The following is a 14431-nucleotide window of genomic DNA, read 5'->3' on the forward strand; positions in this document are numbered from 1 at the left end:
GCTTCAGTTTTGGGGGATGCTCCACCTGTACCATCATATCTGGAATGTATGATTATAAATCTGGAATTAGCGTGAATATCAACTGAAAAGCAAAGAGTTCAGTCAAGGAGTCAGTTAGAATCAAATTTAATAAAGAGCTGCCATTTATATGAAGAAAACTATAATATAAGCAGGAGCTATAGAATGTTCCTCAGTGAGACGGCTCACTATTACAAAGATTTTCCTTTGCTAGCAGAGCAGCTGGTTTGTCCCAGTATCCGTTCTTTTCTCACATGACTCACATCCTCAGGAAAAGATACTGATGAGTTTTAGCCAATCATGATAATCCATTTTTCTTCCCAAGGACTGGGTTAGAAATGGCATGTAACCCAATTCTAACCAATAAGAAGTAAGGATAAATCTACTTGGAGACTTCTAGGAAAGATTACCTTGATCCTATGAGAAACATCAAAGAAGTCTCCTTTTCCTCTGGACACTGTCATTTCTGGATGAGATTCCTGGGAATTGCTAGTTTCACGTTTCAACCACCAGGGGAGCATGGGAAAAAAATACATGAGTGAGGAAAGATGGAAAGAGCCTGTTCCTTCATGATTTCAATGAATCACATTATCAACTAACTTAACAGCCTGCTCCCTGTCACTGAACTGCCAGTTACTTGACATAAATGTCCTTACTGTTAAACCTAATTTAGCTGAAATTTCTGCTCTTTGCAGTCAAAGATATGCTAACTTATTCAGATGGCAATCTCCTCAAACTAATTTGTAAATATAATGCAAATCTGATAATTCAGTTTCAAGGCACTTTAGGAACTTGAAAAAATAATTCTAAAATTCATGTGAAAACAGTGAAATGTGGGAAGGAATTCTGCAAAGGAAGCATGTGTCAACTGTCCTACCATATAACTGAAATATATAATTCAAACAATGTATACTGTTATAAAACTCATCAGATAAATACATCAGAATGGAAAACCCCAAAAGAAACCCAAGTATATACTAATTAGTACATATAGATTGATTACTATCTGTAAGAAAACAGTCACCAGCTTCACACCAAAATAAATTCCAGATATACTAAAAAGTTAAATTAAAAATGTTTAGAAATACAAGGAGAAAAATAGAAAATTATAAGGAAAGATAAGTGAGGATGCATACGATTTCAAAGCTTGAAAAATACTTCTAAGCATTAAGCTCCAGAAGAGCAGGGACTTTTACCTTACTTGCTGCTATTCAAATCCTAGAATACCTGGCACAGAACAGCTACTCAGTATGTATTAAAGACGAATAAAAGCAAAGGAAATTAGAAATGAATTCTGATCTAATTCTGAAAAGATTACTCATGCAAGTAATAAAAATGCCCTAAAATGAATACATATTATGATTCATTTATATAATTTTAATTTGTTTTGAGACAGGGTCTCTCTCTACTGCCTGCGCTAAAGGACAGTGGCACTATGAGAGCTCACTGCAGCCTCAACCTCTTGGGCTCAAGTTATCCTCCTGCCTCAGTCTGCTAAGTAGCTGGGACCACAGGCATGTGCCACCATGCCCAGGTAATTTTTTTATTTTTTGAAGAGACAGGATCTCACCATGTTGCCCAGTCTGGTCTCAAACTCCTGGGCTCAAGCGATCCTCCCACCTTGGCCTCCCAAAGTGTTGGGATTACAGGCATGAGTCACTGCACCCAGCCTATTTAAATTTTTAAAAGCAATATGCAAAAATTAAATGACACCTTCTTAAGGGACACAGAGTAAAACTAAAGAAAAGCAAATGGGCCGGGCATGGTGGCTCATACCTGTAATCCCAGCACTTTGGGAGGCTGAGGCAGACAGATCACCTGAGGTCGGCAGTTCGAGACCAGCCTGACCAACGTGGAGAAACCCCGCCTCTACTAAAAATACAAAATTAGCCGGGCGTGGTGGCACATGCCTGTAGTCCCAGCTACTCGGGAGGCTGAGGCAGGAGAATCACTTGAACCTGGGAGGTGGAGGTTGCGGTGAGCCGAGATCGCACCATTGAATGATAGTGACAAGATTAAGGAGAGTATTATCTCAGGTAGGAAGAGCTCCAAAGGTACTGGTAATGCTGGGTCACTTGTCTATACTCACAATCATCTTCCGCCTACGCCCACCCACCCCCGCCCCAAGACAGGGTCTTGCTCTGTCACCCAGGCTGAAGCACAGTGGTGGGACCTCAGCTCACTGCAACCTCCACCTCCCAGGCTCAAGAGATTCTCACCTCAGCCTCCCGAGTAGCTGGGACTACAGGTGTGCAACACCACACCCAGATAATTTTTGTAAACATGGGGTTTTGCCACATTGCCAGGGCTGGTCTTGAATACCTGACCTCAAGTGATCCTCCCACCTTGGCCTCCCAAAGTGCTGGGATTACAGGCATGAGCCACTGTGCCTGGCCAATTCTCATAATTCTTTATACAAATATTAATTTCACATTCCCTTTTTATTAGGGAAAAAAAAAAATTCTATAAACACAAATCAGGAGGAAAACCCAAGAGACAAAGGATTAATGTTTTTATAATAAAGCTCCAATGAAAGATAAACCTCTCAGCACCCTAAGACATGGTGAGAAAAAAAAGATAAACCTCACTGTTTATCAAAGAAATGCTAGATAATGCATCAAGGCCATATCATCAAGCTAACAAAGATTATAAAAATTAATGAGTTTTGGGAAGGAGGACATAGCCTTATCACAATAATAAAAACCACTAACAAACTCTTTTTGAGCAGCTACAATGTATTATTCTAAGTACTTTTTATGTATTAACTCATTCCACCTTCCTAAAGGTCCTATGCATATTACTCTTAATCCCATACTGAAGAAAAAGCACACAGGGATTAAGTAATTTGACTAAAGTCACAAAGCACATAAATAGCCAGACTAGGAAATGTAAATTAACACAGTCCTTTCAATGGCAATTTGGCAATAGTCATCAACAATCTTAAAATGTGCTACTCTTGACTTGGAAATCTCAGTGCTAAGAAGCCACTTTAAAAAAACAGGTTTGGACACCATCTTGATGCCCAATAACAGATTTACTATTCTGAACTGAACACATACATTCCTCTCCACTCCTTCCCCAAATACCACTAAAATGAAAGTTACAGGATGAAAAAGATATAACATGGCTGGGCGTGGTGGCTCACGCCTGTAATCCCAACACTTTGGGAGGCTGAGGCGGGCGGATCGCCTGAAGTCAGGAGTTCCAGACCAGGCCAGCCAACATGGTGAAACCCCATCTCTACTAAAAATACAAAATTAGCCAGGTGTGGTAGCTCACGCCTGTAATCCCAGCTACTCAGGAGGCAGAGGCATGAGAATTGCTTAAACCCAGGAGGCGGAGCTTGCAGTGAGCCAAAATCGAGCCACTGCGCTCCAGCCTGGGCGACAGAGTGAGACCCCGTCTCAACGAAAACAAACAAAAAAGGAAGATGAAGACTGAATGCCTATGGCCAGCCATGCCAATGAAAAGTGAGCCAACATGAACTCTAGAACACTGGGAAAGCTTATGAATTGAAGAAAGCAAATAATATATAAAAGTGAAGAATCTGACATATACATAACAAACGGAGCCACAAAAAAACCTAGTTAACTTCAGAGGAAGCAAAATGTACACAAAAGGAAATGTAATTGTGTAATCATGTTACTTGGCTCAGCAGCTAACACTATTCATACACTCGTAATATAGACACAACCAGAAATTGCACTAAATATTCACTTTCCCATAAATCAACAGATTCTGAAAATAATGAATTAGGAAATAGCAATTTATATTACTGAGAAATGTGAAGGTAAATACCAGAGGAAGCTGGTTTAAGAGCTGAAAACAGGGGCCGGGCGCTGTGGCTCATGTCTGTAATCCCAGCACTTTGGGAGGCCGATGCGGGCGGATCACGAGGTCAGGAGATCACTGGCTAACACGGTGACTCTACTAAAAATACAAAAATAGCCGGGCGTGGTGGCGGCGCCTGTAGTCCCAGCTACTCGGGAGGCCGAGGCATGAGAATCACTTGAACTCGGGAGGCAGTGGCTGCAGTGAGCCGAGATTGCACCATTGCACTCCTGGTGACAGAGCGAGACTCCATCTCAAAAAAATAAAAAAAATAGATGGGGTGGGGTGAGGTAGCAAGAAAATGCTCTCTTAAATTAAGCTTTGTACTATTAATATTATTTGACTTTTTATACTAATAGGTAACATTGGAAATTAAAAAGAAAAATATAAATTTGTGCAAAATTATAGAATACTCAGAGAAACACAAATAAAATATAAATTCCCTATAAACCTACCAACCAAAGAGAATCACTGCCTATATTTTGATATCTATCATTAAGCCTTTGTTCCATTCCTATCATTAGTCTACATACTAACTATACTGTTTTGTAACCAAAGTTTTCACTTAATTTTTTATGGGCATTTCCTCAGTAAGTTATTTACAACATAGGTAACAAAATAATTACCCTAGAGCAAGGTTTTATGTAAGTAATGTAATTTTACGTAATTAAGTAATGCTCTCCTGGGATACAGATAGTTGTGTCAATAAAAAGCACATAAATTTGATAATGGATTTGCTTTGTGCAAAACTGAATAAGTAGGAATTTCTTTTCTAGAAAAAATAAGATGAAGAATCATGTAACACATTTTCTATATTGCACACCTAGTAAAATGTAAAAATAATATTTATAATAGAGATTAGTTTGCTCTATCCAACAAGAATTCCTTTGCCTGGAAAAAAAAAAAAAAGTGTTTTCACAATATGTTACTAAATTTTTAAAACTCAGGTTACAAAGTGGGATATACAGTATCATCCCAAATTTATGTCTTAAAATGTAACCTGAAAAGCCGTAGTCAAAAACAGTAGCTCTTTCTTAGTAGTATGATTATAGATGATCTTTACTTCTTAGTGCTTTTCTCAGTTTTCTTCAGTGTTTACTGGAATTACTTTTTGAGTCAGGAAATACAGCTTTACACTCCTAAGAAACCACAGAAAGATAGCAAAGGTGTAAATAGTTCAGAAGTGACTTACTTGACAGCTAGACTTGTTTTTACACCTCTTGTGGATTTCCTCAAAGCACTTCCACACTGCACTGAAACTGGATTTACTTGTTGGTCTTTCTTGGGTCTTTTGTTCTTTCATTCAGTAATTATTGAGCCTCTATTATGTGCCAGGCACTGTTCTAGGCACCGAGGATTTAGCAGTGAGCATAATGGATGAAGTCTCTATCCTTCTTTGATAAGGAAGACAAAGACTAAAAATTTTTAAACAAAAACATACTTTTAGTGGAGAAACAAACACAAGCACACAACACACACACCTCTACTTTCAAGTGTGATGAAGAAAAGTAAAGGAAGGAGGAGTAGAGCAATAGTAAGGTGGGAAGAGATGATAATTTTAGTGAGGAGAGGACTCTGAGGAAGTGCTATTTGAGCAGAGACCTGAGTGAAGTACGGGAGTTGGCCAGGAAAAGGTAAGAGAGAACAGTCTAGGTAGAGGGAATATCAAGCAAAGAGGCCTTGAGGCGGCACTGAGCTTGGAATGTGCCAGAATAAGACCAGTGTGGTGAGACTGGAACAAGCGAGGGGAGAGCAGCAGATGGCGTGGAAGAGGTGGGTGGGCCCAGGTCATAAGCGCCTTATAGGTCCACGCAGGGATTCTAAATTTATTCTAAAGGTGATACAAAGGTACTGAGGTCTTGAAACAGTGATGGCCTGGACCAAAGCGGTAGGGTAATGGGATGAGATGTGGTCAGTATGGATATATTTTAATGGCTGATCCAATATAACTTGCTGATGGATTAGATATGAGGAATGAGGAAGAAATAATGGACAATTCTTAGGTTCTTGGCCAAAGCAACTAAATGAGTAGTGTGCCATTTACAAATCTGGGGCTGACTGGTGAAGAAACAAGTTGTGAGCGGCAAAACTGAAAAGATCTATTTTGGACATGGGAAGTATGAGATGACCATTAGACTTCAAGTCAAGATGTCGGGTAGGCAATCATAATCATAAGTCTGCCATTTAGGGGCAAGTTGGGGCTGAAGGTGTAAATGTAATATTTAAAAGTATGGAACTAAAAGATATCTCCTAGGTGTGGGGGCAGAGAGAAAAGAGAATAGGACTGAAAACAGCCCTAAGGCCTGCCAACATTAAGAGGTAGGGAAGTCTGTTCACCTCACTGGAGAGACCACTGAGGCATCCCAGAAGCCAAGTGAAAGTATTTTCAGTAGGAGACAGTGACCCCCTAAGTTAAAGCTGCTGATGAGTAAATTAAGGATTGACAAGTAACCATTGGATTTGGTGACTTTGATAAAGGTAGCTTCAGTGGAGTGATGAAAACAAAAAAATTGGTGTACAGTGATCCCTCTTAATCCACAGTTTTCTGGGGTTTCAGTTATCTGCAGTCAACCATGGTCTGAAAAATATTAAATGAAAAATTCCAGAAATAATCCATAAGTTTTTAAATTGCATGCCATTCTGGGTAGCATGATGAAATCTTGCCCTGTCACACTCCATCCTGCCCAGGACGTGAATCACCTCTTTGTCCAGTGTACCCAAGTTGTATACGGCACCTGGCCTCAATCACTTAGCAGCAGTCTCAGTTATCAGATCAACCCACAGTGTCGCAGTACTTGTGCTCAAGCAATCCATATTTTACATAATGGCCCCAAAGTGTAAGAGTAGTGATACTGGCAATTTGGATATGACAAAGAGAAGTCATAAAGTGATTCCTTTTAATGAAAAGGTGAAAGTTCTCAATAAGAAAAAAAACAAAACTGTATGCTGAGGTTTAAGATCTACAATAAGAATGAATCTTCTGTCTGTAACACTGTTAACAGTATATAGTTATAATTGTTCTATAAGTTATTGTTGTTAATCTCTTACTGTGCCTAACTTATAAATTAAACTTTATCATAGGTACATATGTATAAGAAAAAAACACAGTGTATTAGAATTCGTTTCAGGCATCTGCTGGGGGTCTTGGAACATATCCCCCATGGATAATAGGGGACTACTGTCTGTTCAAGAGAGAGTTAGAAGACAATTAGGTACAGAAGAGCTGACTGCTGTATCCCTACCATCTTGATAGCTCTTGGTATAGAGTAGGTATTGAATAAATGTCAAATCTGAAAATTCTCAATACTTCAATCCAAATTAAGAAACCCAAAATGGTGGAGAGCTAGAGAACTTCCTGCTCATCCAGTTCTATTCCTAGTCTCTAGAATGAGTGAGGATGAATTTCAAAAACATGAGCTTTTTTTCTCTGCTTTCTTAATTTGCTGTATATCTAGGGCTAAAATGTAATAAGCATTTTGATTGGTAGCTGAACTAAGAGATAATAAAAGAAAGACCTTCTTCTGCTCCCCGATTTTCCATAAGTTATATGTAACTAAAAGTTAACAGATAAATTATGAACATGTCACCAAGGGGGTAAAAAAAAAAAAAAAAAAAAACACCAAAACAGCAAATATTTTAAACAAAACATCTTATTCCAAAACTTCTGCTGATACCTTAAAGATAGGTAACTTTCCCTCTTCCCAATTTAGATCTCTTTCCATTTCTCAAAGTGTAAAGTAAAGCCTTTTGTGGAGAAAAGGCGATGCCCAGATAATGGGTTTCCTACCTGACATAATGTCTTCTGCTAATTCCTTTTCTCTTTCAATTTTTTCCTCTAGAGTTGAAATGCAGAATTCATAGCCAGCAATAGCAAATTCCTGTCTGTAAAGCAAAATCAATAATCAGTCATTTACCTTTTCTTCTTTTTTTTTTTTTTTTTTTGCCGTTGAGATGCAGTTTCGCTCTTGTTGCCCAGGCTGGAGTGCAATGGCGCGACCTCGGCTCAGAGCAACCTCCACTTCCCGGGTTCAAGCGATTCTCCTGCCTCAGCTCTCAAGTAGCTGGGATTCCAGGTGTCCGCCACCATGCCCAGCTAATTTTTCTATTTTTAGTAAAGACAGAGTTTCTCCATGTTGGTCAGTCAGGCTGGTCTCGAACTCCTGACCTTAGGTGATCCACCTGCCTCGGCCTCCCAAAGTGGTGGGATTACAGGCGTGAGCCACCACGCCCGGCCCATTTACCTTTTCATAAATTCCTTTTTTATCTTCATTTTTGCAGCTCAGTTTAAACATTATCAGTAAAGGAAGTGTAAAATGGGAAGAGGGAACTTTGTTTAAAGTCTAAGGAGTGTCAAATCTGCCATTTCTCAAAGTAGTTAAAAGTCATCCATTTAATATAACTTAAGACACAAAAAGCTAGGAATGCTGCCCTAATTTTAATAACCGACATAGCCAGCGGTCTTCATCATCTCCCACTAACAGATGGTCTCCAGTGAATCAGTTTCTCCATGTGCGAAAGTCTTACCTCTGTTCAAAGTAATACTACCCTGAACAGAGGTTCAGGCCACCCTGCAGTGAGGATTCCAACTGTTGACCTCATACAGCTTCTCAGGAGCTTTAGTCATTTTATATTTATTTCAAGCTGTAGGTCTCTGATAAAAGTTTCTTTTGCAGAAATGGAACTCCTAGCTGTGGCAATAGAAGTCGTTTAACCCAACTCTGTAGCCCTGGACCCTCAATCAATTGGAGAGGGTTCAGTTAACCCAAGCAGGCTGGCTGACTACTGCTTTCTACAGAGATGCAGAGGAAATGTGACAGAAATCCCTTCTCCATTTAGGAACTCAGTTTTGGTTCTTGTTCTTCGGTTTTGGCTCTAGTTTCTTACAGAAGTGGCACTAAAAGCTCATCTTTTCTCTAGTGCTTTGCCAGGGGAGAACTTACGACCCTACTGTTCTGCTCTGTTCTCAGAAGAACAGAAGCATCCCCTTCCTTCCCTAGACTCAAAACTTGGCAAGAGGGCCCTCTCCAGCCATAACACAGGGCAAGTGGACGCTGCCCACAAGATGCTCCCAGTCAGAACAAGAGGTCCACAAACAATTCCCCTCCTAACTTATATCAGCCTTTCGAAGCCTCAGATCTGGCCATGTCTTTTCTAGTCTCATGCTTGTCTTAATAAAACAAAATAAAAAGTACAGTATACCATGTAACTTAGAGGCTAATTGTTACTAGTTTTCACATCTATAAGACTATGAATTTGTCTTATTCAACAACGTTTATTAGCTCCGGGCTTCTTCTTACCCTAGGAGTTCATCAAGAACTAGGCATGTTTGTTACAACTCCAAGGAAGACTGACCAAGCTGCAGTGTTCTCTGGCATAGGCTAGGTTCAAAGCTCCTCAAAAGACATGAAGTCAAAGGCTCTAGGAAGCTCTAGCCTATCTAGTGTCCAATCAAAATGCAAGGAGACTCTGCAGGTCCTGATGAGAACAAAGGAGCTGGTGAGTAAGACAGCAGGGACCAGTGCCAGGGCCTGGTCTCAGTAAGCACCCTTTCTACAGCATCAGGCTCCGTGTCACTCCAAACCTCTCGCACCAACTTCTGCACCACTAAAACCCTAAGTGAAGCTAGTCTTAGGTCTCTCCCTAAATTCACCCCAAATACAACTCTCTAGAGGAGTTCTCTGCTTACATCCTAGATGCTTCATCTTTGAACTCTATCTATACCAGCAAAATGGCTTCTTCAGAGTATTAATATATTATCCCCAGCAGCTTTCACACTGCTCTTTCCTCTTCTAAGAAAGTTAAACTAAAGTGGTAACTCTAACTTCCCTTCCCACTTCAAGCAGCAACAGAAAACATAGTTAGCTTTGTCACAGGGCAGTCAGAGATGCTGTGTGCCCCACTAGGCAGGCTACTGGAAACAGGAGGGGCAAACTGGAAAAGACTGACAATTCCAAAGATGAGGGACAGAACACTTTTTGAGTGTGGCACCCAATTTCTGGGAGACCCAGATGACCAGCAGGCAATGAATATTATGTAACATCCCAGAGTCAAACTTTTCTGCCCACAGTCCTACTCCCTGGCGGCCGTACTTACCTATTCTGCGCAGCATAGATACTAGCCAGCTTTAGGGAAATTTCAATTATGGCATTGTCCTCCTGTGAGAGAAAGAGAATGAAGGGAATTCATAACAAGTCAAATATTCTCATGGATTATTTCGGATCAACTTCCAGACTGACAGTGGCCTCAAAGCCACAGTCTTTATTCTTTTAGAGTGATTAGCCAACTGTGAATTCCTTGGCCAACATGCTGTTGCATTTAGTGAAAGAATGTCTATTTGTATACAGATCTCAGAAGGGAAACTCCACCTTTCCTGACCAAAGCGTATGGTGGGGCTAGCAGGAGTTTTCAGCAGACAAGACTGTTCTGAAAACTGCTTCAGTGAGGGGCCAATACTAGGCAATGTCCTTACCTGCTTCATGCCCCCTCCAAGGAGGTAACTCATTGTTGCTTTAAAAAGTTGTTCAGCCTAAAAGCATAAGAAAAAGATTTTTCTTTTAATTGGGACCCATTATATATATATGGCCCCGGATTCTAAGTACCAATCTGATGTATCATTCCTTGTAAAGCCCATATACTCACACACATGCACACTCACACGCAGAAAAGTACCCTTTTGAAAGGAAAACAGATCAAAATATCAGGACCCCCACCATCCTCTATGTACCTTAAACTACTCTCTGATGAGCAGAAAACAACCTCAGAGATTAACTTCTTATCCAAACCCACTGTGGCAGAGACTACAAACTGTCTCCTAATAGTCATTCTGCTTCTCCATCTTTTTGATTACAGAGTCCCCTCAATTTAGCCTGGGAAACATGGTGAAACCCCGTCTCTACAATAAATAAATAAATAAATAAATAAATAAATAAATAAATAAGAAAATTAGCCAGGTGTTGTGGCACACGCCTGGAGTCCCAGCTACTCAGGAGGCTGAGGTGGGAGGATCAACTGAGCCTGGGAGGTTGAGGTTGCAGTCGGCCGTGATCAAGCCACCACACTCCAACCTGGGCAACAGATCAAGACCTTATCTTAAAAAAAAAATTCAGTCAATTTTAGCAGATTGGACACCCTGAAGTTAGATATGGTCATATGATAAAATTTAGGCCAAGGGATGCAGGCAAAAAGAACATGAACTTCTAAATCATATTTTATAAGGAAGCTGCTCACAGTCCATCTTCTCCCGCTTCCTGCAGGCTGGAGGTGAGGCAGTTCACCCAGGCAGATGAGGGCTTATCTTAGAAGGAACCTGGACTTCTGGATCAGAGAGCAAAGGTGCCTATGTCTATCTGCCTTCAGTCTTTAGCCTATCTCTGGACTAACACAATAAAGAGAAATACACTTGTATCTTGTTTGAGTCACTATATTCTGGGGTCTCTTTGTTATAGCAGCTTATCCTGTACCCTTACTATCACAGTACCCTTGAAGCTACTCCTTCACAAATTCAAGATATTGCAAAGTAATTTACTTACATTTTCAAGCTGACCCCGTATAAATGCTAAGTTGGCCATCTGAAAGCAAATTACAAATTGTTTTTCAGTTTAGAGTACTGTGTTCCTACTTATTTCAAAACTTTAAAATTCCCTTTTGCTTTCACCCTCAAAATTTTAAAAAGTTTAAAATGAAAAGTATGTCACCAATTAATCTGCTAGAAGCGCAGAACAGCAATCATGTGAGAAGTAAATACTTGCACATACTTTGTTGTTAACAAACCAGATCTAGGTCCACTCATCATTAAAGAAACATGCTAATGATACTGGTTTCTTTTGGTCTGGAATTGAGAGGTCTTATGTCACCCCAAGGGTAAAAAAACTGAAGCCATGGCCGGGCATGGTGGCTCATGCCTGTAATCTCAGCACTTTGGGAGACCAAGGCAGGTGGATCACCTGAGGTCAGGGGTTCGAGACCAGCGTGGCCAATATGGTGAAACCTCCTCTCTACTACAATACAAAAATTAGCCAGGCATAGTGATGCGTACCCGTAATCCCAGCTACTCGGGAGGGTGAGGCAAAAGAATCGTTTGAACTCATGAGGCGGAGGTTGCAGTGAGCCAAGATCGTGCCACTGCACTGCAGCCTGGACAACAGAGCAAGGCTCCATCTCAAAACAAAACAAAACAAACAAAAAAAAATAAAACTGAAGCCAAAAGAAAACTCAGTGAAAAAGAAAAGGAGCTTTAGAACATCATGAAAGTCAGGAATATGAATCAGGAGAACTAACAACCCTTCCCTTCCATCCAACCTTCCTCATCAGTGGTTCAGACTGGTTATAAGAGTTACCAGATCATAAGTGTAAGTGATGGCCTTCTTGTTATCAGTCTGATAGGCGAGGCGAAGAGCGTCATGCAAAATTAACTCAGCCTCTTCTGGCTCATCTTTCATGATGCTCAACTGAAAAAGGAAGACAAAATAATAGAAAATGAAACATATAGTAGATGCATATGCTACCAGACAGAAGTGTATGCAACTACACATCCCAATGATAGAAGAAAGCAAACTCATTCATCAGACACTTACTGAATTCCTACTATGTACAAGGCATTGTCTATAGAGGTGACAGGGAGGTCAGCCTCCCTTGCAGCTAGGTGTGGCCATCTGATGAAGTTTTGGCCAAGAGACACAGGCAGAAGGAATGTGATCTTACAACATATTTTATAAGGAAGCTGCTTGTCCTCCATCCTCTTTCTAATTTCTTGCAGGCTGGAGGTGACCATACAGGACAAGTAAGCTTAATTACAACTAATGATAAGAGCTATAAAGATGACAGAAAGGAATGATAAGGGGTCTCCTCCAAATGGGACTTAGGGAAGCTTTCCAAGGAAGTGACAGCTAAACTGAGATAGGAAGGATGAGAATGAGTCAACTAAATAAGGACCTGGGGAGAACAATGACTCAAACAGAGGGTAGAAAATGAGTGAAATCCCTACAAGCTGAAGACAATGGTTTTGGGGAAGAAATGCAAAGAAACAGATGTGAAGGGAGGATGGTGAGCTAGAGGATTACTGCCAAACGGGTGGGCAAGGTATGCTAGTTTAGATCATGTGGGGTGTTGCAAGCCATGGCAAGGAGTTTGTATTTTATCATAAATGCAGTGGGTAGCCATTCAGAGCTTTCAGGCAAGGAGATGATATGATCCAATTTACTTTTTTTTTTTTTTGGTCGCTTTGGTTTCTGCATGGAGAATAGATTGCAAGGGGACAGGAGGCTAGGAAAGACTACTGGAGCATAGGTGGTGGCAATGATGGTTTGCACTAGGGTGGCAGCAAAGGAGATAGAGAAAAGGGGAAAGATTTGAGACATATTTTGCATTTGTTGGCAACAGGACTTGTTGCTGGACTGTAACTGCATTGGAAGGCAATGGTAACGTACCACAAGTTTTAAGAATGACTATGAGGTTTTTAGGCTGAAAAACTGATGGTAGTAAAGAGATGGTGAAAGCACATGTTGAGGAGGCATTAAAGATCAAGTTTAGTTTGGGGCATGTTAAATCTGAGAGGTAGGTAAGGTACCAAAGTGCAGATGGCATGTCAGGAGCACACTACAGTCTGGAAACACAAATTTGGACGTTGTTGGCATGAGATAACTTGGGGAGAAGAGGAGACAAGAAAATAGAAAAGCATGTGGAGAAAGGGAAGAATTCAGAAAGAGAACCGAATCGCATAACCAACACTAAGTTGACATTTTCAGGCCGCTATATACGTGCGAAATTGTGTCATTTCAGGTAGGCCGGTTAATTGATAAAACAACTACAAAACGTTCCTGGTATTTCGTTTGCATAAAAGCATGATGCCTGGGGCGCCATCTCCATTTGCACTTGACACTGCAGAGGTTTAACTGCAGGCCTTAGAGTCGGGAAAGCCTGGACGGATTCCAATCCCCTCTCTGATGACCCACCTCATTCTCGGCAATTTTACCCGCGGAGCCTCCATCCACTCTTCGGCGAGGCGGAGAGAGCAATGCGCAGCGACAACGCCAAGACCCCGCTCACAAAGGCTACCGCGCTCGGCCGGGCGCAGGGCCCGGAGCCGCCTCACCTTGGCTCGCTTCAGCAGCTGGATGATCTCGGCCTCGGCTTCGTCCGCCCCGTCCTCGGCGGCGGCCCCGTCGGCTCCCTGCTGCTCCTCCTCCTCCTCTGCCGCAGCGGGCCTCGAGAACCAGGCGAGCGCTGCGGGAAGGGGCTCTGAGGTCATCGGGCCCGGCCCGCGCCCCTGTCCCCGTCCAGTCGGCCCCGCCCAGCCCGCGCCCCTCACCTGCCAGCAGCGGCAGCAGGCCTGGGCCCCGGCCGTGCGGCGCGACTCGGGATGGCGGCACCTGCACCTCGGGCCCCGGGCCTCCTGCCAGCCCAGGGAGCAGGCGCGCGGAGCAGCCCTGGTACCGCCGCCCCGCGGCCCGCAGGAGGCCTCGGCCCAGACTCCGGCAGAGGAGCCTGTACATGCTCCCGCCGCGTCCTCTGCGCACTGCAGGCCAGGCGCGATCCTGGTCCCCGCCCCCGCGGCGAGCGCCCTCTGGATTGGCCGGGCCCTGAC

At 42.2% G+C, this 14431-nt stretch overlaps 1 protein-coding gene across 2 annotated transcripts in view; it reads right to left on the reverse strand.

The window, feature by feature from the left end:
* The window catches only part of TTC19 (tetratricopeptide repeat domain 19), a 30079-nt gene extending 15675 nt beyond the window's left edge, over positions 1 to 14404 (reverse strand). Inside the window, exons 1-7 of one of the 2 annotated variants that reach the window (XM_008010489.3) lie at positions 14156 to 14404; positions 13940 to 14070; positions 12186 to 12296; positions 11379 to 11417; positions 10319 to 10375; positions 9943 to 10004; positions 7637 to 7731 (exon numbers count right to left, since the gene is read on the reverse strand). In XM_008010489.3, coding sequence (XP_008008680.2) covers positions 7637 to 7731; positions 9943 to 10004; positions 10319 to 10375; positions 11379 to 11417; positions 12186 to 12296; positions 13940 to 14070; positions 14156 to 14339 — 679 coding nt within the window. In that variant the 5' untranslated portion in view covers positions 14340 to 14404. Of the gene's footprint in view, positions 1 to 7636; positions 7732 to 9942; positions 10005 to 10318; positions 10376 to 11378; positions 11418 to 12185; positions 12297 to 13799; positions 13910 to 13939; positions 14071 to 14155 lie in introns of those variants that run through there. The other variant, XM_008010491.3, reaches the window with a different exon arrangement.
* Positions 14405 to 14431: the final 27 nt, after the last annotated feature.

The sequence above is a fragment of the Chlorocebus sabaeus genome, chromosome 16 (genome assembly GCF_047675955.1).
Source record: "Chlorocebus sabaeus isolate Y175 chromosome 16, mChlSab1.0.hap1, whole genome shotgun sequence".
Lineage (NCBI taxonomy): Eukaryota > Metazoa > Chordata > Mammalia > Primates > Cercopithecidae > Chlorocebus > Chlorocebus sabaeus.